Consider the following 21,772-nt stretch of genomic DNA (forward strand, 5'->3'; position numbering starts at 1 on the left):
AGAAAATTTCAACTTCCTAACTTTACAAACACCAAAGTTATGGCATTTCCGATCAATCAGTTATATGGCAGCTATAGGATATAGTCGGCCGATCCCGGCCGTTCCGACATATATACTGCGTGCAAAGGAAAGAAGGGTGTGTGCAAAGTTTCAACTCGATAGCTTTAAAACTGAGAGACTAGTTTGCGTAGAAACAGACAGACGGACAGACGGACAGACGGACATGGCTATATCAACTCAGGAGGTGATCCTGATCAAGAATATATATACTTTATAGGGTCGGAGATGTCTCCTTCACTGCGTTGCACACTTTTGACCAAAATTATAATACCCTCTGCAAGGGTATAAAAACTTGCAAAGCTTGTCCGGCTTTTTTATTTCGCCTTCAACACCCTTACGACTCCGCCGGGATGCGGTAGAGGACGCTGTCCGCCGTTTGCTGACTCCGGGCACAACGACTGCCGGGCTAATTTCCTTGGTGACGGCAATGGCGGCAGTTCCGGCGGTGCCTGTGGCGACGGCGGCGGCAAAGACTGTGGTGGTGGTGGCGAAGACTGTGGCGGCAAAGACTGTGGTGGTGGTGGCGAAGACTGTGGTGGCGGAGACTGCGGCGGCGGCGGTGGCGGTGGCGGTGGCGGTGGCGGCGGTGTTAACTGCGGAGACTGCTGCGGCGGCGGCGATGACTGCTCCTGTGGGTCCGGCTGCGCCCATAATAAGGCCTCTTCGGCCTCTGCCTGGTCCAGCCGTTTCTGCCACTCTCTGGCCGCGGCGGCTGCCCATGCCACCGCCCGCTGGGCGAACACCATCCGCACAACGTCGGAGAAAAACTGTCGAAAAAAATCCGCCGAGAAAATCCGTCGAAGCTCCTCCGGCCTGCCCGACGGCGTCTCGTCGCCCAACCGGATCCGCCCGAATCCGGCTGCGGCCCTCCGGATCCTCCGGAACGACAACCTACAGAGCGATGCCTTCGGTCTCGGCTTCCTGGCCTGCCAGCCGGACGCCGGCCTCATCCTCCGATGCCAACTTGACGTCGGTAATGCGTCCCTCGTCTTCCGTCTCCAGGGCAGGTGACGGGGATCGCAACACCATCGGGGACGCCAGCAGCTGGATTGCGGAACCTCCATTTCGCCGCTGGCTGTTGCCCAGTGCCGCTTCCCCCTACCTCTCCCCTTGACGACTTACTGCTGCAGCTTGCGTTCATTTTGGCGACTTGAATTGAATAGAACCGTCTTGTGCCGGTTTCCGTGCCTCCTTTTTTCCGTTGTCCGCGGTGGCCTTTGGACTCTCCCTTGCTACTGGGCTCCGACGGGTCCTCTCTTCTGTGTGCGTTACCCGGTAACGATATCCGCATCCTATGACCCTCCCTCTCCTGTTCTCCTAATGCATCTGTGTGCGTTCGATACCACGTATCGTCCTCTCCCTCTTTTTGGATGAGGTACTGTGTGCCCCCGCTGAGTTCAGCTTCGCTTTCCGGGTCTGGCCACCAATGCTTTGCGGTTTTAACTGCCTAATGTGGGCGGTTTTTTCCTTGCCTGTATTTCAATGCCGCAAATTGCATATCACTGCCGAATTACAATTTATTATTTTAAACGGCCCATCGTATTTTGGTGCCAATTTCGCCGCAAATCCTTCTGCTGCCTTGGACAGATGGTGTTCTTTGGCCCAGACTGTGTCCCCGATGTTTGGTGTCCATGGGCGTCTACGGAGATTGTGGTGGCGTGCCTGATCCTGCGCTGCCTTTTCCATGTTCCGCCTCACCAGCTCGAAGATTTTCTTCAGCTTCTGTGCGTTTTCGGCCGGAGTTTGAGTTTGCCTTCCGGTGCCGATTGTTTCTTCGTCGTACAGTTGGGTAACCTGGGCTCTCTTCCTTGGGTGACGAAAGCTGGCGAATATCCCGTGGATTCAGCCTCGCTTGTATTCACGGCCAACTGCAATTCTGGCCATTTTTCGTCCCAAGACCTCCGGTCTGCCCCGGTGAATTGGGCGATCATTGTTGGCTCTCTCCATCGGGTTTTCTTGGGGCGTGTATGGGGCCGTGAACTGGTGTCGGACGCCTAACTCACCCAGGAATTTTTTTAACGCCGACGAAATCTCATTAAACATCATCACTAAAATTCATCAACTTGTTTAATACAAACAATCATTCGATATTCATCGCCTACAATTGTTTTCACCACGCACGAGGAGGCCAAATAATTCTCTCAGCTGCTCGAGGTTGAGAGTAACTTAATACAAAAAAAAAAAAAAAAACTTGCAAAGCTTGTCCGGCTTTTTTATTTCGCCTTCAACACCCTTACGACTCCGCCGGGATGCGGTAGCGGACGCTGTCCGCCGTTTGCTGACTCCGGGCACAACGACTGCCGGGCTAATTTCCTTGGTGACGGCAATGGCGGCAGTTCCGGCGGTGCCTGTGGCGACGGCGGCGGCAAAGACTGTGGTGGTGGTGGCGAAGACTGTGGCGGCAAAGACTGTGGTGGTGATGGCGAAGACTGTGGTGGCGGAGACTGCGGCGGCGGCGGTGGCGGTGGCGGTGGCGGTGGCGGTGGCGGTGGCGGTGGCGGTGGCGGTGGCGGTGGCGGTGGCGGCGGTGTTAACTGCGGAGACTGCTGCGGCGGCGGCGATGACTGCTCCTGTGGGTCCGGCTGCGCCCATAATAAGGCCTCTTCGGCCTCTGCCTGGTCCAGCCGTTTCTGCCACTCTCTGGCCGCGGCGGCTGCCCATGCCACCGCCCGCTGGGCGAACACCATCCGCACAACATCGGAGAAAATCTGTCGAAAAAATCCGCCGAGAAAATCCGTCGAAGCTCCTCCGGCCTGCCCGACGGCGTCTCGTCGCCCAACCGGTCCCGCCCGAATCCGGCTGCGGCCCTCCGGATCCTCCGGAACGACAACCTACAGAGCGATGCCTTCGGTCTCGGCTTCCTGGCCTGCCAGCCGGACGCCGGCCTTATCCTCCGATGCCAACTTGACGTCGGTAATGCGTCCCTCGTCTTCCGTCTCCAGGGCAGGTGACGGGGATCGCAACACCATCGGGGACGCCAGCAGCTGGATTGCGGAACCTCCATTTCGCCGCTGGCTGTTGCCCAGTGCCGCTTCCCCCTACCTCTCCCCTTGACGACTTACTGCTGCAGCTTGCGTTCATTTTGGCGACTTGAATTGAATAGAACCGTCTTGTGCCGGTTTCCGTGCCTCCTTTTTCCGTTGTCCGCGGTGGCATTTGGACTCTCCCTTGCTACTGGGCTCCGACGGGTCCTCTCTTCTGTGTGCGTTACCCGGTAACGATATCCGCATCCTATGACCCTCCCTCTCCTGTTCTCCTAATGCATCTCCCTCTTTTTGGATGAGGTACTGTGTGCCCCCGCTGAGTTCAGCTTCGCTTTCCGGGTCTGGCCACCAATGCTTTGCGGTTTTAACTGCCTAATGTGGGCGGTTTTTTCCTTGCCTGTATTTCAATGCCGCAAATTGCATATCACTGCCGAATTACAATTTATTATTTTAAACGGCCCATCGTATTTTGGTGCCAATTTCGCCGCAAATCCTTCTGCTGCCTTGGACAGATGGTGTTCTTTGGCCCAGACTGTGTCCCCGATGTTTGGTGTCCATGGGCGTCGACGGAGATTGTGGTGGCGTGCCTGATCCTGCGCTGCCTTTTCCATGTTCCGCCTCACCAGCTCGAAGATTTTCTTCAGCTTCTGTGCGTTTTCGGCCGGAGTTTGAGTTTGCCTTCCGGTGCCGATTGTTTCTTCGTCGTACAGTTGGGTAACCTGGGCTCTCTTCCTTGGGTGACGAAAGCTGGCGAATATCCCGTGGATTCAGCCTCGCTTGTATTCACGGCCAACTGCAATTCTGGCCATTTTTCGTCCCAAGACCTCCGGTCTGCCCCGGTGAATTGGGCGATCATTGTTGGCTCTCTCCATCGGGTTTTCTTGGGGCGTGTATGGGGCCGTGAACTGGTGTCGGACGCCTAACTCACCCAGGAATTTTTTTAACGCCGACGAAATCTGCGCATACGATGGCCCACGGCTCCTCCGGTACTTGTTAGCATTTTTCCGGCCGCCTGTAGTTGGCTTGGCTTATACCGCAGGCAGCTCTCGCAGTTTTGCACATATTTCCTTATGTCGCGGTGCATTCCCGGCCAATGGTATCTGGCTGCAACCCTGGCGATTGTCTTCCGACTGCCTATGTGACCGGCTGTCGGTAAGTCGTGGTTCTCCGGTTGGGCTCTCGATGCTATTCAACCACTTCAGTGCCATGTGATCCGTTATCACTTTGAAGTGGTAGCCCTCCAAGTATGGCCTTAACTTCTGTATGGCCCACACGATTGCCAGGCATTCCTTCTCAGTCGCTGAGAAATTTCTCTCTGATTCATTCAGGGACCGGCTGGAATACGAGCTCACCCTCTCGTCTTGGTAGGAACTGTGTGTGAGAATAGAATCGATCTGCAGCACAAACGTCTTCGAAAAATCGGGGCACGTTAAGATTGGGTCTGCGATTAACCTGGCCTTGACGGCTTCAAAAGCCTGTTGATGGTTATCTGTCCACTCCCATTTTGTGCTCTTTCGGAGCAGGCTGTTCAACGGTTGGACCAACGTTGCAAAATCTGGCACAAAACGCCTGTACCACGACGCCAGCTCCTTAACGTTAGCCGGGGGTTTTATTAATGCAATAGCCGATACCTTCTATGGGTCTGTTCCGATGCCTTGGTCTGTTACGCGAGCCCCAAGTATTGCAGCTCATTTCTGAAAAACTTGCACTTTTCAGCGTTAACTTTTAGGTGGCTGCCAACCTCCTGAACACTTCCCTTACGTTTTCCATGTGCTCTTCTAGCGTCCGTCCGATGACGATAATGTCGTCCTGATACGCGAAAGCGTACGTGGATCAATGATTCCACTATTGCCACCGACAGTTTCTCCTCCAGCCATCCTCCTCGTCTATCCTTTGCCGGTATCGACGCTCTGTGTCCTGCGCACTCGACTTCGGCCCCGATTCTGGTGAGGAAATTCCATCCCAACACCAGGGCGTCGATCAGTCAGCAGAACGTAAGCCGTTGATTTCGGCATTCCTTAGCCCAGTGATCTGGACCCCCGCCTCTGCGGCAGGCCTGGGTAGGATTCGCTACGTATCCGCCGTGATTGTTTGTTGGTTCGTGGCCGCACGGCGTATTTCTTGGTTGTGCGTCCGGGTCCTCATGGCACCACCTGCACACCGCACCCTGGTCTGTTCTTGGCCTTGGTACTGGATGGCTCTGCACTTGCTACTTACGGGGATTGTCGTCTGCCAGCGCCATCAAGGTGTCCAAATGTCGACATTCGTACGGGCGAATGAACATTCGGAGTGCCGGCGTGCTGCTTTCTTTTATCCTTTCCAGGGTTTCCTTGGTCGACATATTTTAGTGGCCGCATCAGGGTCTGCATGTAAACCATGAAATCTTTAAAACTTTCTCCGTAGGCTTGCTTCCTTTGTCTGACCTGGTCCGCCAGCTTCGCCATGTATTTTCGGGGAAGGAAGTAATTTTGGAAGCTGTAGATAAAGTCTCCCGAGGTCTCCCAGTGCCGATTGTTGGCGATGAACCACTTCAAGGCTCTACCTTGTAGTAGCTCCGGTATTGCTCGTGGGATCAGGTTTATGTCGAGACCGTAAGTCACGACTGACCACTCTACTTGCTCCAAAAATTCCAAGGGCTTGTCGTTTCCGTCGTAGCGGAAATTCAACTCCCGGACTTGCTTGGCTACCTTTGCGTAGTCCTGAGTGTGCGTCCCGGTGCTCTCCTTCCTTTCATGGCTACTCTCCCGCTGACGGCCGATGCTACCAAGTCTTCGATGTCCGGCTACTCTGCCGTCTGGTCTACGAAGTCTCCCAGAGTCTTCCTCATCGACTCGACTGAGCCCTCAAGTTCTACTCCCAGAACTTGGCTCACCTCGTCGAGGACTTCCCCATCTCGGAACTTTTTGTTTTCTTGGTCAGGACATTCACTCTTGTGCGCCAGATGTAACGACCTTATTCTTAGTTTTGTTCCACCAAATTTATATTGAGTGACTGTCCGTGACCAAAGGATAACGCCAGAAAGGATTAGGTTAGTGCTTAAATATAGCCTTATTGCTACTGTTTTGCTGCCCGTTGTCGCTGTCTTCTGCTGCGTTGCTCCTGGCTTGCTGCTGCGTCGCTCCTGGCTTGCCGCTGCGTCGCTCCTGGCTTACTGCTGCGTCGCTCCTAGCCTGCTATTGCGTTGCTTCGGCTTGCTGCTCCGGGTGACTGAGATCGGGACGGCTTCACCAAAACCCTGGTTGTTATGAGACCTCTCTACCGGGGCCGGCAAGGTGTATCGCCTAGCAGGTGAAACCAAGTTTCGCCTTATCGCCTAGCCACCTTTATCGCCTGGCTCCCGGAGTTCAGCCTGGACTTTGTCGGCAAGGTCTATCGCCTAGCAGGTAGAACAAAGTTCTCCCTTATCGTCTAACCACCTTTATCGCCTGACACCGCGCAAGGACTCCCTAAGTTTGATTTGACCCGACCTACCACCGTTGGATCTCAGCGTTGCAGCCTCAGCCTTGTAGACTTGTCGTCGCTCGGCGTCTCGACTTTGCGATCTTGATCTTGGGCACTTCGGTTTCGATTTACTTATTCCGCGTTCACGCACTCGCTCTGATTCTCGCACTCGTACTGTCCCGAGTTGCGCTTGCGCCGTCCTTTTATAGGCGCTGTAGGTGCCGTTATTTCATTCGCCGAGCTCGGGTCCAAGGTTTACTGAAGTACTGGACACGGTGTGTCCTCTTTATCCGGGTCCGAATTCAGCCAATTAACCGTATGACCTCGTTGCCCTTGCCGGGCGCGGGTCTAAGGTCCATCGAGGTACCGTTAATTCACGGTGTGTCCTCTTTAGGTGGGTCCGAAGTCCGCCAATTTACTGTATGATTTCGTTGCCCTTGCCATATGAGGGTCCAAGGTCCGAATATTTCCCGTTTGACCTGGATGCCCTTCATTTCTCGGGCTTTCCCGCCTCCTCCGCTGTTACTAAGCCGATCTCCTGCATCGGGATTTGTGGGGAGTTTAAGACTCCTCACAATTCAAATAAATATGCCACCGGCTGATAGCACATTTTGTCAATTTTGGGTGGCGCTGCGGCTGCCGAAGAACTGTGCCAACATTAAGAGTTAAGAGCAAGTAGCAAATCCACCACGCTATTAGTTATTTCGCTGAAATATGAAATATTTTTAAAAAATGCAGTGCCGTCATAATTAGCACTTACAAATTTTTAGTAACTTCTAAAACAATGGGGCGCCAAATAAGTTTCCCAGTTTGGTGCCGACATATACTGTCCGATAGCTGACGTCTAGCAGGACTCTCAAAAGTTTGGGGGCGTTATAATGGGTTTGGCCAAACTTTAAATAAACTAGCGCAGCGTAGGGATAACTAAAATCTGCATGCTAGATCCCAAAAACTCTAGCTCTTGCAATTGTCAAGATCTCGACGTTCATATTGACCTCGTACTGGACCGCCAGTTGGACAAGGCAAGATCGACTCAATTTCTGATCCTGATTTCTTTTGCTTAACTTTTACAAAATAAAATTAATGACAGAAAATTTGATTTTGGAAAAGAGTGCAGGGTATGTAAGGTCATTTGTATGTTTTTTACTTGCGAAGAAATATGTAAAAGTGGTAAAATAAATAGAGCATGTCCCAACGCAAACCTATGCATTTGTATTTTTTGACGTTAAGTATTTATATTTTTATTTGTTTCCTCACAGTCCACAAGTTTCCTATTATTAAAACTTAAGTAACGAATATACTATAGGTTTTGTCGGTTAGAATAATCATAAATAACATTTAAGGTAAGATAACAATTATACATTTGTTAAAAACATAATTACTAATAAAATTTATAAAATTTTAAAATACCGATAATAATATATTCTTGAAGGTTTTATCTTAAAATTGGATGCGTAATACCACTGAGAGAGTACAGTATTTAGAATTTCAACACATTTATTGGACTATATTGAACCTTAAGAATTTGAGCCTAAGCCTTACTACCTCAAATATTTTAAAATAAAAACTACACTCAGTTTCTACACATTTTGTTAATTTACAAGTCAATATCTAACGTGTCAGAAGTAAGAAGCATGGGCTCACTGTTTCTGTCATCTACTAATGAGGAAAGTGAGTCGTTTATCATAACCGCAGATATATCAACTGAACTATGCTGATCTTCGTCTACTGTACCAAGTGATCTATGGGAAGATGACAGTAGTGGATTGCTATCGCAATGATCAAGCCTACTAAACTCAGAGCTTTGAACTGAGTCAGATAAGCCATGGATATCACGTATACTGGGATGGTGGCAATGATTTGGATGACCCTCGTGTGTAGGTAAATGGTGCTGAATATAGCAAGAAGTACTACAATTTATACTGCAACAATCATCTGCTCCTAAACTAGACTTGTCCCTAAAAAGACCTGATTCAGCTTCCGAGACTTTCTTTGGTTCAAAACTTTCACAATTCAATTGATTTGCAGACGGCGATTGCGGTGCAGATTGCATGTGGCTATGTGAAGACAACATCGGGTCCCCGCCTTGTACTGGGTGCTTGCAATCCTCCATGAGTTCATCGATCTGATTCATTCCCATATTGACATCACTACTGTGTATAACTTGTACCTTTATAAATTAATTACGAAATTAGTATGAAAAATTTATATTTGATTTAAGATTACTTTTTTTTCAACGGGTAGGTCAAAAACTGATCGACGGCTTCGAGAAACGGATGGCGACAGACTTGTACTTTTAAGATATGCGTTAGCTTGAGAAGGCGCTGATACAGATGTTAAATGGTAGTCTGATATAGAAATTCCGTTTGACTTCGCCTGTAATTCCAATTCCTAGAAATAATTATATTTAAAGTTATAGAATCTTCTTGCTTTACTTTTATTTTACCCTTATTCGAGAAACTAGTTTTCGATTTTGCAACTCCACTTGACGTTGACGACACTCATTTTGTCTTAACCGCGTCACCTCATGTTTCAAGCATTTTATATAGTCTACAGAGGACTTCAAGATTGTCCCTTTGTTTGGACGAATATCTCGAACAACTTCGTAAAAGGCATCACTGCCTTTTGGCAAAAGAGTACCAAGCTCTTTGATCCTGTCATTAATATTAAAACGTCGCCTACGCTCAACTGAAATTAATGAAATGTAAGGGTTAACTAATAAAAAAAAAAATGGATTTGGAAAACTTACTCATATTGTGGTTATCCTTCTTTTGCCTGTCTTTTGCCAAGGCATTTATTTCAGCATCAGTTAAATTTTGAGGCTCCTGCTTAATTGAAAGCTCCGAATTGAAGTTCTTATCAAAGTTAAACGAATCATTTTGCAATATATCATCGAAAAGGTCATCTGGCTAAAACCAAAACATTTTGAATTTACAAAAAATAATTTAAATTGGCATAAAAAAGTCTGTAGCCACAGATTAGCATAGTACTCAGATCGACAAACGAGTTCGCTAGCGGAAAAACTTCAATCTTCCCAGTGTGAATGCATTTTCGAGAGTTCATCAGAATTAAGCGTGCTGCGGTCGTACTGTCGATCAGCTGGGTTTGTTGACAAGCAGTTAAAATTCAAAAATCGTATTTGCGGGAGAGGGCCTTTAAAAGATATTATCAACTACCTTGGCAAGACAAGTCTGTACATTTATTGCATAGCGTCGGCAGTCTGGTAAAATTAACTTTGGATGAACGTTCGTTAGGCCCTAGCGAAAAGATTAAAAAATTTTAAAATGTATTTTTTTGGGGTGTCTGTTGTCAGAGCAGAGTGTTTCTTAGGTCAAAAATGGACGGAAAAACACAACAAAAACCCAGAAAAATCGCCTGCAAGAACTTAGGCCTACTATGATCCCTAAATCACCAAATAATTATCAGTAATTAAAAAAAAAACAACTTTTAAATTTAAGTTATATTGTTTTCTAATTTCTTTATATAGTGGCATTCATGTCTTGCCAAAGTAGTTGAGCTGATTGCCAGCTGATTGGCAGTAAGACCATAGCACGCTCACAACTGATGAACTCTCAAAAATGCTATCTCACTGAAAAGATTAAAATTTTCGGCTGGAGAACTCGTTTTTCGATCTGAGTACAAGGCCTAACATTTAAACAACTCCAACGGTTTCACAGAGAGTTGTTCAAGTTGAATGCTATTTCAATAAATTTTTATTAGCTCGTACTAACTTTTAGGAATGTTTAACCAATTATTTTCTGAAGAAACAAATACTTTTTTTGCCCTTGAATAACTCCTTTAAATAATTTAATCAAAATCGGTTGATGCTTTTAAAAATCTGACCATATTTTTAGTGACCCTAAATATACTTACATCGCTGTCAAAAGACGGTAGCTGTAAATAAAAAAAATATTAATTTTTTAAAATAGCACGTCACTTGATTAAAACTTGACTGGCTAACTGGATTTATTTTAAAAAAACTTAGGGTTGTTAAACATAACGCAATTTCGTCAAAAACATAACTGCGTGATGATTAATACACTGCTTTACAGACCATAGCCGCGTGCTTTCAACCCGGGTTTGTAAAATAATCCACAAAAGAAAACTGTTATAAATTTTGAATCAAACCTAAACATTAACACAATAAAATTAATAAATGCTAATGAATGTTTTCCGATAACAACAAAAAGTGAAAGCAGTTAGTGAAGTAATATTGATCGTTTTATCAAAGATAAGTAATAATTCATACAAAAAAGTTCGCCTTTTAAATATAAAAGAGTTCAAAAGAATTGGTAATGTAGTTTTAAATAAGCGCGTTGCAATTTTTAATGCTGCCTACTTGGCCTCTGGAACAGTCGCAAAAATATAATTTATTAAACTACATATTTTATATATATATTATTTATAATTTGTATAACCTCAACTTCTATTTAGCCAGTGTCTACCGAAAACATGTCGAGAACTGTACAGCTGATGTACAGCTCACAAAATAATTTTTAAAAAAATATATCTAATATAAATTAAATTAAGATTCTTGTAAAACAGTTTAAAATTTTTCTCTTTGTAAACTGAGTAGTAAAACCTATTCATCAAGACAGAAATATATAGCTTGAATATCTTTTTATACCCTTGCAGAGGGTATTATAATTTTGGTCAAAAGTGTGCAACGCAGTGAAGGAGACATCTCCGACCCTATAAAGTATTCTTGATCAGGATCGCATCCTGAGTTGATATAAGTATGTCCGTCTGTCTGTTTCTACGCGAACTAAAGATATCGATATCCTATAGCTGTCATATAACTGAACGATCGGAAATTTGGTGTTTGTAAAGTTAGGAAGTTGGGATTTTCTATGGGTTTCATATTTGGCCAATCAATATGACCTACCAAATTTCATAAGAATCGGCCGACTATATCATATAGCTGCCATATAACTGAACGATTGAAAATGCCATAACTTTGATGATTTTAAAGTTAGGAAGTTGGGATTTTTTATGAGTATTAAGAATGCATCATATGAATAGTTTTGGAGAATATAATTTACACAATATTCAGCAAGGGTATATTAACTTCGGCTCCGCCCGAAGTTAGCTTTCCTTTCTTGTTTTACATTAGCTTCTTATTGGAACAATAAAATTTATATTTTTTAAGGCCCGTTCTCTCGTCCTTATAGTAAAAACAGGTTTCAAAGTCTTTAAGTCTCGAAAACCACAAAATGTATGTTAACTTATGATAACAAAGAAGAAAGGTCACAAAAACAAGATAGTGTTCATTTTGTTTAGTGTAAAAAACATGGTTACAGAAAATTTCCAGATATAATTGGAGTATACCAATATAATCAGAGATAAAAATACAGTTTCACAATAAAAAAATTATATTAGTAATTTTTGTTTTAAGTATTAAACTCTTACAAAATTATTATTAATTAATGAGGTATTACTTTTTAAATTTTGAGTCTATAAACATTTTTGCGTTGTCACGTAACTTTAACACTGCATTTCTAGTTCGACATTTTATTTTGGAAGATATCCTTTTTAATTTTTTAAGGTAAAGCCTAGTAGTCAGATCGACGAAATCTGTTCATCAGCTATGAGAGAGAGCGAGATGCAAACAGCTGGCGAACAATTTTCTCCAGGCTCTTTTGTCACCTCCGTACTCAGATAGACGAAAAATACCAGAAAATTTAATAGCGTTGCCAGTCTGGTAAAATGAACTTTGAGTGAACGTTCGTCAGGCCCGAATAGATTAAAAATTTAATTATTTGGGGTGTCTGTTGTCAGAGCAGAGTATTTCTTAGGTCAAAAATGAACGGAAAAACACAACAAAAACCCAGAAAAATCGCCTGTAAGAACTTAGGGCAGCTATGATCTCTAAATTACCAAATAATTATCAGTTATTAAAAAAAACAACTATTCAACTCAAATAATATTGTTTTCTAATTTCTTTGTTATGCGGCAGACATGCCAAAGTAGTTGAGAACATCCTTTCAAGGCTGTTTCCCACAAATAAAATTGTTGAATTTTAACTGCTTGTTAACAATCCCAGCTGATTGACAATACGACCGTAGCGCGCTCAATACTGAAGCATTTCAAAAATTCTGTAACACTGGAAAGATTAAAGTTTTTGGCGAACTCTTTTTTCGATCTGAGTACTAGGCTTAATATTACTCTTAATCGTATGACTGTTTTGTGGTATAGTTTTTTGCCAATTTTGTAGTATTTTTGTGGCTAAATCTTTTATAGAGCTGCTACCTGTTATAAAAATAATGCTTATACTAACCTCCGAAGCACTTGTTGCAACCGAGCTTAAACTTGGCGAAATGGGTGCTGAAGTAGACTGCAACGAGCTTGTTGTACTGCAAAGCCTTATTGAGTTAATAATTCCTGAAGATGCACGCATGGCAGAAGAACTTTGACTTGAATTAGCTTTAGCAAATCCCAACTGGGTGTTTTTTTGTGAAACAACTGATTCTCCAGAAATTTGGTTTATACGTCCCAATAAAATTGGGTCATTGGGATTTATGTTATCACTTCCTTGAAAATTGTCACCAAAATGTGAAATTGTCATTATGTCATCGGAATGCATTGATATTTTGGCAGTAGCAGCTGTGTCACACGCAAAACTGTTAGTACGACCCAACGGAACGCTGACGCTTTTCTCTAAGGATGAACTCTGAAGATTCCCAGTCGACGCAGAGTTATTTGTCAGTTTCATCTACGGTTTTAAAAATATGTATATTAATATCATTTATATTCCAGTCAACTAAATTAAAGGACTTACTTCGCTGTTATGACAGCCCCAAATAGAGGGCTTAAATGATTCGCTAAGATATTGTCTTACTTGATTCTTTTGCTTTTGAATAACGTGATACCTAGTCGGGTTTTCAAGAACTGTACTGACCTGTAATTTATTTTCGTACAATATTTTGTTCAAACCGGATGATATTGTTTACCTGCAGCACTTGGGGTGGCACATCTACGCCAATACTTTGAAGAGGAACTTTAAGTTTAACTCCAGTTGACGAATCAATTAAATTATCCATTTGCACTAATTGTGACATTTGTTCTAAACTAGATGACCCACTGCCACAAGCACTCGTACTACCGCTGTCGATGAATTCAGATTCCATGGATCCCTGTCCACTGCCAAACAATAGATGCATTTTTGGGTCTGGCGAATCCAGTGTCTGTTGCTGTATGATCATTTGTTGTTGTTGTTGATGTTGTTCCCGTTGTAACTGAAGTTTCAGTTGCGTCCGTGAAGTAGGAGTGGCAGTTTTGAATGTCGGTCTGTTAGTTAGAAATTTAAAAGTTTACATTTTTTCAAGTATTTTGCGCAAATTGAAAATAATTCTGTGATAAAAAGGTCAATACCTACCCACCCGAAAGTGGAGGTAAACCCACAATGCGCGGCTCTCTTGTTTCGGCAATGCCAATTTCACCTAAATCAACAATACTCGGATCCATTTCAAGAATCATTTCTAAATCTTTGTCAATACCAACTGTCACCCGAATATTTGTTGTAGCCATAGGCATATATTCACAATCACTTGATCGCGGTACCGATAACGGATATACAACATCAATATTATCAGTTTCAGACGTGGTCGGAGGTTCCTCGCCGACTTCAATAGCCATCAAACTGCACATATTGGGCTGATTGACTACTAAATCTTCATTTTCACTAGTTTCAATATGTGACATCTGTAAGGTCTGAACACGCCTTAGAAAATCTTGAAATTCCAGGACGTGCTTATCTGTAGTTGACGGTACCATCTTTTCCTTGTCCATTCTTACTTCTGTTGCTAAAATATTTTGGCTTGACAACAATGTTTCATCTTTTTTTTCCTCAATTTTGCTTGGAATACTCTTTCTGCTCCAGTAGGAAAACATTTTTTTTAACAATTAAGAAATTGTTCAGACTATTACAAAGACCTTGATCTTGGATCTAGCTAGAAAATGTGAAAACAGGGCCTGTTGTACGCATGCTTTCGCAAAATAATATACACTAATGATGCGAAAAATATAAGGTTCCATAAATTTGGATCTAGTTATAGCTCGCTCTCTAAGACAATGTGCGGTACATAAGTAAGAACTTAAATAAATGGCATATGCAGGCATTAGTTATTTTTCAAACTCTAAAAATAAATATAGAAAAAAAGTATGTTCGTCCTATAGTTTCATTGACAACTTTCTAACTTAATCGTTGAGCGAAAAATACTGCTAAATACATACCACCTCGCAATTTTGTATTCATTTAATACAAATACCAAATACTTTGCATTTATAACAGTAAACAACAAAATTCATATGTGTGCAAGCTTATTTTATACGGAGTACATTTAAATATACCTTTCAGCATACACATATGTACATTTATGTATATAGATTAAACAGGGTGAGATAAAAATCCCTCATAATAACTTACATATAAGTTTCTAGAAATGTTATGATTTATAGTTTATGCGGAGAACAAATTTTAAATTTTTTAAGTGGTAAGATACAAATTGCTCATAATAAGATACAAATTTGTAGAAATTGATAATAATTTATAGCATATGCGGAGAACAAATTTATAATTTAATTTGAGAGGTGAGAAACAAATTTTTTATAATAACATACAAATTTGTAGAAATTAATTTATTTATTTATAATTTATAATTTATAATTTATAATTTATAATTTATAATTTATAATTTATAATTTATAATTTATAATTTATAATTTATAATTTATAATTTATAATTTATAATTTATAATTTATAATTTATAATTTATAATTTATAATTTATAATTTATAATTTATAATTTATAATTTATAATTTATAATTTATAATTTATAATTTATAATTTATAATTTATAATTTATAATTTATAATTTATAATTTATAATTTATAATTTATAATTTATAATTTATAATTTATAATTTATAATTTATAATTTATAATTTATAATTTATAATTTATAATTTATAATTTATAATTTATAATTTATAATTTATAATTTATAATTTATAATTTATAATTTATAATTTATAATTTATAATTTATAATTTATAATTTATAATTTATAATTTATAATTTATAATTTATAATTTATAATTTATAATTTATAATTTATAATTTATAATTTATAATTTATAATTTATAATTTATAATTTATAATTTATAATTTATAATTTATAATTTATAATTTATAATTTATAATTTATAATTTATAATTTATAATTTATAATTTATAATTTATAATTTATAATTTATAATTTATAATTTATAATTTATAATTTATAATTTATAATTTATAATTTATAATTTATAATTTATAATTTATAATTTATAATTTATAATTTATAATTTATAATTTATAATTTATAATTTATAATTTATAATTTATAATTTATAATTTATAATTTATAATTTATAATTTAGGCTCTCCTGAAAAGTTGCCATTTCAAAGTCGGTGAACACGATCCTGCAAAATCTACTAAACGAATCGTTTTGAAATTTTGAACACTTTTTCTTTACCTAAATCCTCAGACACTGAGGATTTATAATTTATAATTTTTTTTTTTCTGAATGCTCAACATTTGAAGAATACTGCGTAAAAATGTTTGATTGATCGGAGTTAAACTTCTGAAGTTATGGACAGTTAAACGTAGGTAAGTTAGCTCGTTTTGTATTCGATTTTCGAGAGTCCAAAACTTTAATAGGCTCTCCTGAAAAGTTGCCATTTCAAAGTCGGTGAACACGATCCTGCAAAATCTACTGACCGAATCGTTTTGAAATTTTGCACACTTTTTCTTTACCTAAATCCTCAGGCACTGACGTCGAGTTTTTTTTACTGATTATTTTTCATTTTATAATAACTAATATATCGAATTTTAGGCTAAAATCACATTTTTGACTTCCGAGTGGTACCAAAAATCCAAAAATTGAATAAAAAAAACTGTAAAAAAATCTTAACTAATAAAAAACTTTTTTTTAATTTTTTCTGATGATCCAGTAACGAGATATGCTGTTCACCGCAAAACCTTTTTTCTTGGAGGCGGCTACGGAGCTTGGCTGTGAACGGCTCATTTATTTTTTTTTTCGATGAAAATTTGTGGAAACATATTTTAAATGTTGCTTTGATACGCTTATAGAATAATTAATCTGACATTAACCTTATCGTGTGACAAAATTCATGAAAATTGGCCTTTTTTTGGCCGAATGAACCATACCCCCGAATCAACTATACCATACCTACTGATTAAATAAAAAATCAGTACAAAGGATATCCGTTTCAATGATTGGACTATCCCAAGTGTAAACGGTTTTTGGGAGTAATCGAGTTCACCCAGCTATCGATAAGAAACTCGTGTTAGTATGCCTGAGCAAATACGTTCTGTAATGTTGTAAGGAATCAAATTGTTCTGGTGAACGCTGCTTTGCTCCCAGATGTGGTGATATTTGTATGAGACATGGATATTTTGTTGATGCTTTCAAGTTAATGCCTACATATAAGTTAATGTATGTTAATATACATATGTTCATAGATACCCAATAACTTTAATGAGCAGTGTACATTTGTATTTCATATATGTAGATATTGATGTACATGTACATATCCCTGAATTTCGGGTTTGCGTTGTTTTTGTATGCGTCTGTACATGCTAACAATCATGCATCCATGGGTATCTACATATGCGCAAACATACATACATATGTACATATGATCGTCTGATAAGATAATAAAATAGCGCTAATCATACTTCAAATAATATCATCGTGCCCGCACACACATATATGTATGTATGTATTTTAATATATCTGTAAACATATGTACACATATCGGTTATGAAAATATAAATTAACATGCGCTTACGCATTGACAACGTACATAGATGGTGCATATGTAGTTAATTTTTTAATCTATACTGTTACAATAAACTTACATTTCATCAGATCGTAAACAGCGAGTTGACGACTTTAATTTGTAGAATTCCACATTTTCAGAACTGCCTGCTACAGTAACATTTGGTAGAAAATCCATATTTTCGTTATCGTTTAGCAGACTTATATTCAAATCGAACTCCATATCAAAGCCCAAATCAATTCCAGACTCCGTCATATTTGCAGTTGAAATGGTTCCTATTCCTATTTAATTTTTTATTTAAAATGTTATATTTTCAACAATTAGTTAATTTTTAACACTTTAACTACTTCTCAAATCCACGCACATATGTATGCACGCGTCATTGCAGCCGTACAGGCGGATCCACAGATGAATACCTAAAATTTCATAACATGTCTAGAGCTTTTAATAGTGGTGAGAAAATGCCAGTAAGTGATCTCAAAAATATCGTGCTTTTAATAGCGGTGAGTATAATGTCAGTAAGTAATCGCAAGCAATATTGTGTATATAAAGTAAACTAAAAACGAGAACGGATGCTAACTTCGGCAAGTCGAAATTTTGATGTCACACTGAAATTTGATGACAGAGTGGACTGCGCGAATAACAGCTATCAATAAGATATGGATCCGAAAAATTTCATAACCATCATTTACGCCAAAAATAGCTACGCGAAATTCTTTGAAAACAATACAATTTTTTTTTAAATTTTACTGATCGTTTGCATGGAAGCTACATATAGGACTACATGTATAGTCGCTTAAAATTTTTTAACCTGAATAGTGTACACATTTCAAAAATTCGAGGTGATAATTTTATGTTGATAGGCGTAGAACTGGTCGTAAGTATGGTAGATATATGCCACCTATTGTCATCCGATTTTGATAAAGCTAAAAATATTGGTTACAAAAATGTAATAATAGTATATTAGACAAATACAGCGAGAAACGATCCAAACGACGAAGACCAAATTTCCTACTCCCGAGGCTGCACACACAATGACATGGATCCCAAGCATTTTATTCTTAAGCCTAGTATCCTGATCGACGAAAACCGTATGCCAGTCATGAGAGAGAGCGAGAGGCAAACAGCTGGCGTTCACTTTTCGTCGGGCCTTTTTTTCACGTCGGTCTCCTGATCGACAAAAAAAAATACCAGAAAATTCCATGGCGTTGCCAGTCTGCGGAAATGAACTTTGGGTGAACCCTAGCGGAAAGATTAAAAAATTTAATCTTTTGGCGTGCGCTTCTCACTGAACATTATAAGAAATGGAGGGAAAAACTCAAAAAACTCACAAAAGTCGATTGCAGGTGTTTACATGTGAGGACAAAATAACATTAATACTATCTGGGGTGCCTCTTGTCAGAGCAAAATGTTTTTTAGGTCCAGAATGTACGAAAAAACACAATAATAGTGCAGCTATGAACTTTAAATTAGCAAATAACTATCAGTAAATTAAAAAAACAACTGTTAAATTTAAATTGTTTTGTTTTTTAATTTCTTTGTACAGTGGCAGACTTGTCTTGCCAAGGTATTTGATAATATTTCTTAAAGGCTCTTTCCCGCAAATACGATATTTGAATTTTAACTGCTTGTCAACAAACCCAGCTGATTGACAGTACGACCGTAGCACGCTTAAATCTGATGAACTCTCCAAATTTTGGTCACACTGGAAAGATTAAAGTTTTTACGCCAGCGTAATCGTTTGTCGATCTGGATACTAGGCTTTAGAATCAAAATAATAATACCTTTTGCAAGGAAATATATGTAAATTTTTTAAAGCATTTCAGTTTTTTACACAAGTTTATAATTACTGGGCTTATAGGTACAATAAATACATAACTCTTTTTTAAAGAAAGATATAGGTATTCAAGATTATGAAAATATTACTTAACCTAATTACATTTCCAAGTCTTACGCTTAGAAGCAGATAGGTGGTACATATGTACATGTTGCTGGGTCCACACTGCCGCCTGGTGTTATTGAGTTAGAATAGTACTCATATCGACGAAAACCGAACGCCAGTCATGAAAGAGAGCGAGAAGCAAACAGCTGGCGTATACTTTTCGTGAAGGTTTTTTTTCACCTCGGTCCTCAGATCGACGAAAAAAATACAAGAAAATTGCTTAGCGTTGCCAGTCTGCGGAAACGAACTTTGAGAGAACCCTAGCGAAAAGATAAAAAAATGTAATCTTTTGGCGTGCGCTTCTCAAACACTTTAAAAAATTGAGGAAAAAAATTAAAAAACCCGCAAAAGTCGATTGCAGGAATTTACATGTGAGGACAAAATAACATTAATACTATCTGTGGTGCCTCTTGTCAGAGCAAAATGTTTCTTTGGTCAAAAATTTACGAAAAAACACAATAAAAGTGCAGCTTTGTATGAGCTTTAATTTAGCAAATAATTATCAGTAAATTAAAAAAAAAACAACTGTTAAATTTAAATTGTATTGTTTTTTAATTTATTTGTACACCGGCAGACTTGTCTTGCCAAGGTAGTTGATATTTCTCAAAAAAGTTCTCTCTGGGTTCCGATTAACAGATTATTCGGAAACCCGAGCTGATTTAATTTGAATGAAATATGAGAATGGTTCACAGAATCAAAGTCCGTACTTCGATTGAAGTTCCTGTTGTCAGGAAAGAGGTCAAAGATGGACGGAAAAACCTGACACAGAAAAATCGTCTCCACGAATTTAGTGCAGCTATGAACTTAAAATTACCAAATAATTATTAGTGAGTTAAAAAAACAACGGTTCAGTGTAATTGTATTGTTTTTAATTTCGTTGTACACCGGCAGAGTCGCAGTTTTGATGATGATAATTCGGACGGACATACGCTGTTGAATAATATATGTATTGTATAGATTATTTTGTGTATATAAATGTTCCTTATAGGAATTTAATTATCATTATTATATTTTCTTTGGATGGCTTTTTAAGGTAGTCGCTGGTTTTGTAATTTTTAAAAATGTGTTCCTTTAGGTGTGTTGCTGCTGGGCGAGGAATTTTATTTGGTCCAAACTGCTTATTATTATTATTATGTGCTTACGCAGATAGGAGCGTACCTCAAAACGCGTGATTTTGTGACGACTAAGGCCTATTCAGATAACTTAAAATCTTTAAGTTATATCATGGATACCGTAATAAACGACGTAACAGTTAGAATGTTAAGGAGTGTTATAAGGATGTAGAATATTTTTAAAATTTTGGATCAACGATATTCTGTTTAAAAGAAAACCTGAAAATGAGTGAAAAACGTTTTGTTATAGAAGAAATGAAAATATAACCAACGTGTGATCTCAAGTTTAATCTAAAACTTTAATTAATTTCAAAGATCAAATGACAATGGGTTCGTCTTCTAGATTGGGCGCCGGATGTTGTCACTTGGATCGGTTTTGAAGGGTGTGGACGTATTCCATGGATCACGCGTTTTAGAACAGTTATCTTAACGATGATAGCAGTTGCGCTCCAGAAACACCTTCACATACTGCAGGGACTCCTCCAACAAGCCGACGAAGTGTGGTGCTCCTTAACGTTGTCCGTTGATCTTCCATAAATTCGTTCAGTGAATACATTTTCAATCTCAGCGAGATTTATAAACTAGATTTTCGAGCGTGCTTGACAAATTTCTAGATGCGAATTCGGGAGATACAAATCAACAACATGGTTTTTACAAAGTCAGCCTGCTAGCCGAAAATGCACATACGAGGGTGGTCCGATAAGTACTTAGCCTGCAAAAAAAAAACGAAAATTTTGGAAAAGTGGCGATTTATTTCTCAACATAATCTCCTTTTAGCTCGATACACTTGACCCAGCGATGCTCAAACTTCTTTAACCCGTCTGAAAAATACGTTTTCTCGAGGTCTGCAAAATAGGCCTCTGCGGCGGCGGCGACCTCCTCATTCGACGCAAATTTCTGTCCAGCGAGTGACTTTTTCAAGTTTGGAAACAAAAAGAAGTCACACGGGGCCAAATCTGGAGAAAATGGTGGATGGGGTAGCAGTTCGTGGCCCAATTCGACCAATTAGGCTTTAGCGAGGGCGGAATCGCCCCAATAATTCGGCATAGACAGCCTTGTGACCGTTTTGCCCTTCTCCAGGTAGTCGATGTAGATCACACCTTGTGAATCCCAAAAAACCTTCCGGCCGATGGGACAGTCTTCGCCTTCTTCGGAGCAGGTTCGCCGGGAGAAGTCCACTTTTTCGACTGATCCTTGGTCTTCTGGTGTGTACCAGTGGATCCATGTTTCGTCACGAAACGACGCAGAAACTCCTTCGGATTGCGCTTAAACAGCGTCAAACACTGCTCTGAAGTGGTCTCAAGGTTGCATTTGTTGTCCGGAATGAGCAAACGCGGCACCCATCGCGCCGACAGCTTTCTCATGCCCAAAATTTCATGCA

General features: G+C 40.0%; 2 protein-coding genes across 8 annotated transcripts; both read right to left on the reverse strand.

Annotated features, from left to right (window-relative positions):
- Window positions 1-374: 374 nt before the first annotated feature.
- On the reverse strand, window positions 375-1,124 carry LOC123037880 (proline-rich protein 2-like). The gene has a single exon (XM_044460655.1). The coding sequence runs from the start codon at window positions 1,122-1,124 to the stop codon at window positions 375-377; it is 750 nt and encodes a 249-aa protein (XP_044316590.1).
- Window positions 1,125-7,694: 6,570 nt separating this feature from the next.
- Window positions 7,695-17,803, reverse strand: LOC108038990. Of its 7 annotated transcripts, none has more exons than XM_044460532.1 (10): window positions 17,685-17,803; window positions 17,417-17,618; window positions 13,436-13,772; window positions 13,264-13,383; window positions 12,763-13,197; window positions 10,359-10,379; window positions 9,235-9,394; window positions 8,932-9,173; window positions 8,712-8,876; window positions 7,695-8,655 (listed from the first exon to the last, which is right to left on the reverse strand). In XM_044460532.1, the coding sequence occupies exons 1-10, from the start codon at window positions 17,701-17,703 to the stop codon at window positions 8,083-8,085; spliced, it is 2,274 nt and encodes a 757-aa protein (XP_044316467.1). In that variant the 5' UTR covers window positions 17,704-17,803; the 3' UTR covers window positions 7,695-8,082. The 7 variants fall into 7 exon arrangements, 6 of the variants coding, with proteins under 6 accessions (XP_044316467.1, XP_044316468.1, XP_044316469.1 ...); XM_044460533.1 differs by having other exon boundaries at window positions 17,702-17,787; XM_044460534.1 differs by having other exon boundaries at window positions 17,676-17,726.
- Between the last annotated feature and the right edge of the window lie 3,969 nt (window positions 17,804-21,772).

Source organism: Drosophila rhopaloa, unplaced genomic scaffold (assembly GCF_018152115.1).
Source record: "Drosophila rhopaloa isolate 14029-0021.01 unplaced genomic scaffold, ASM1815211v1 contig_203, whole genome shotgun sequence".
Taxonomy (NCBI): domain Eukaryota; kingdom Metazoa; phylum Arthropoda; class Insecta; order Diptera; family Drosophilidae; genus Drosophila; species Drosophila rhopaloa.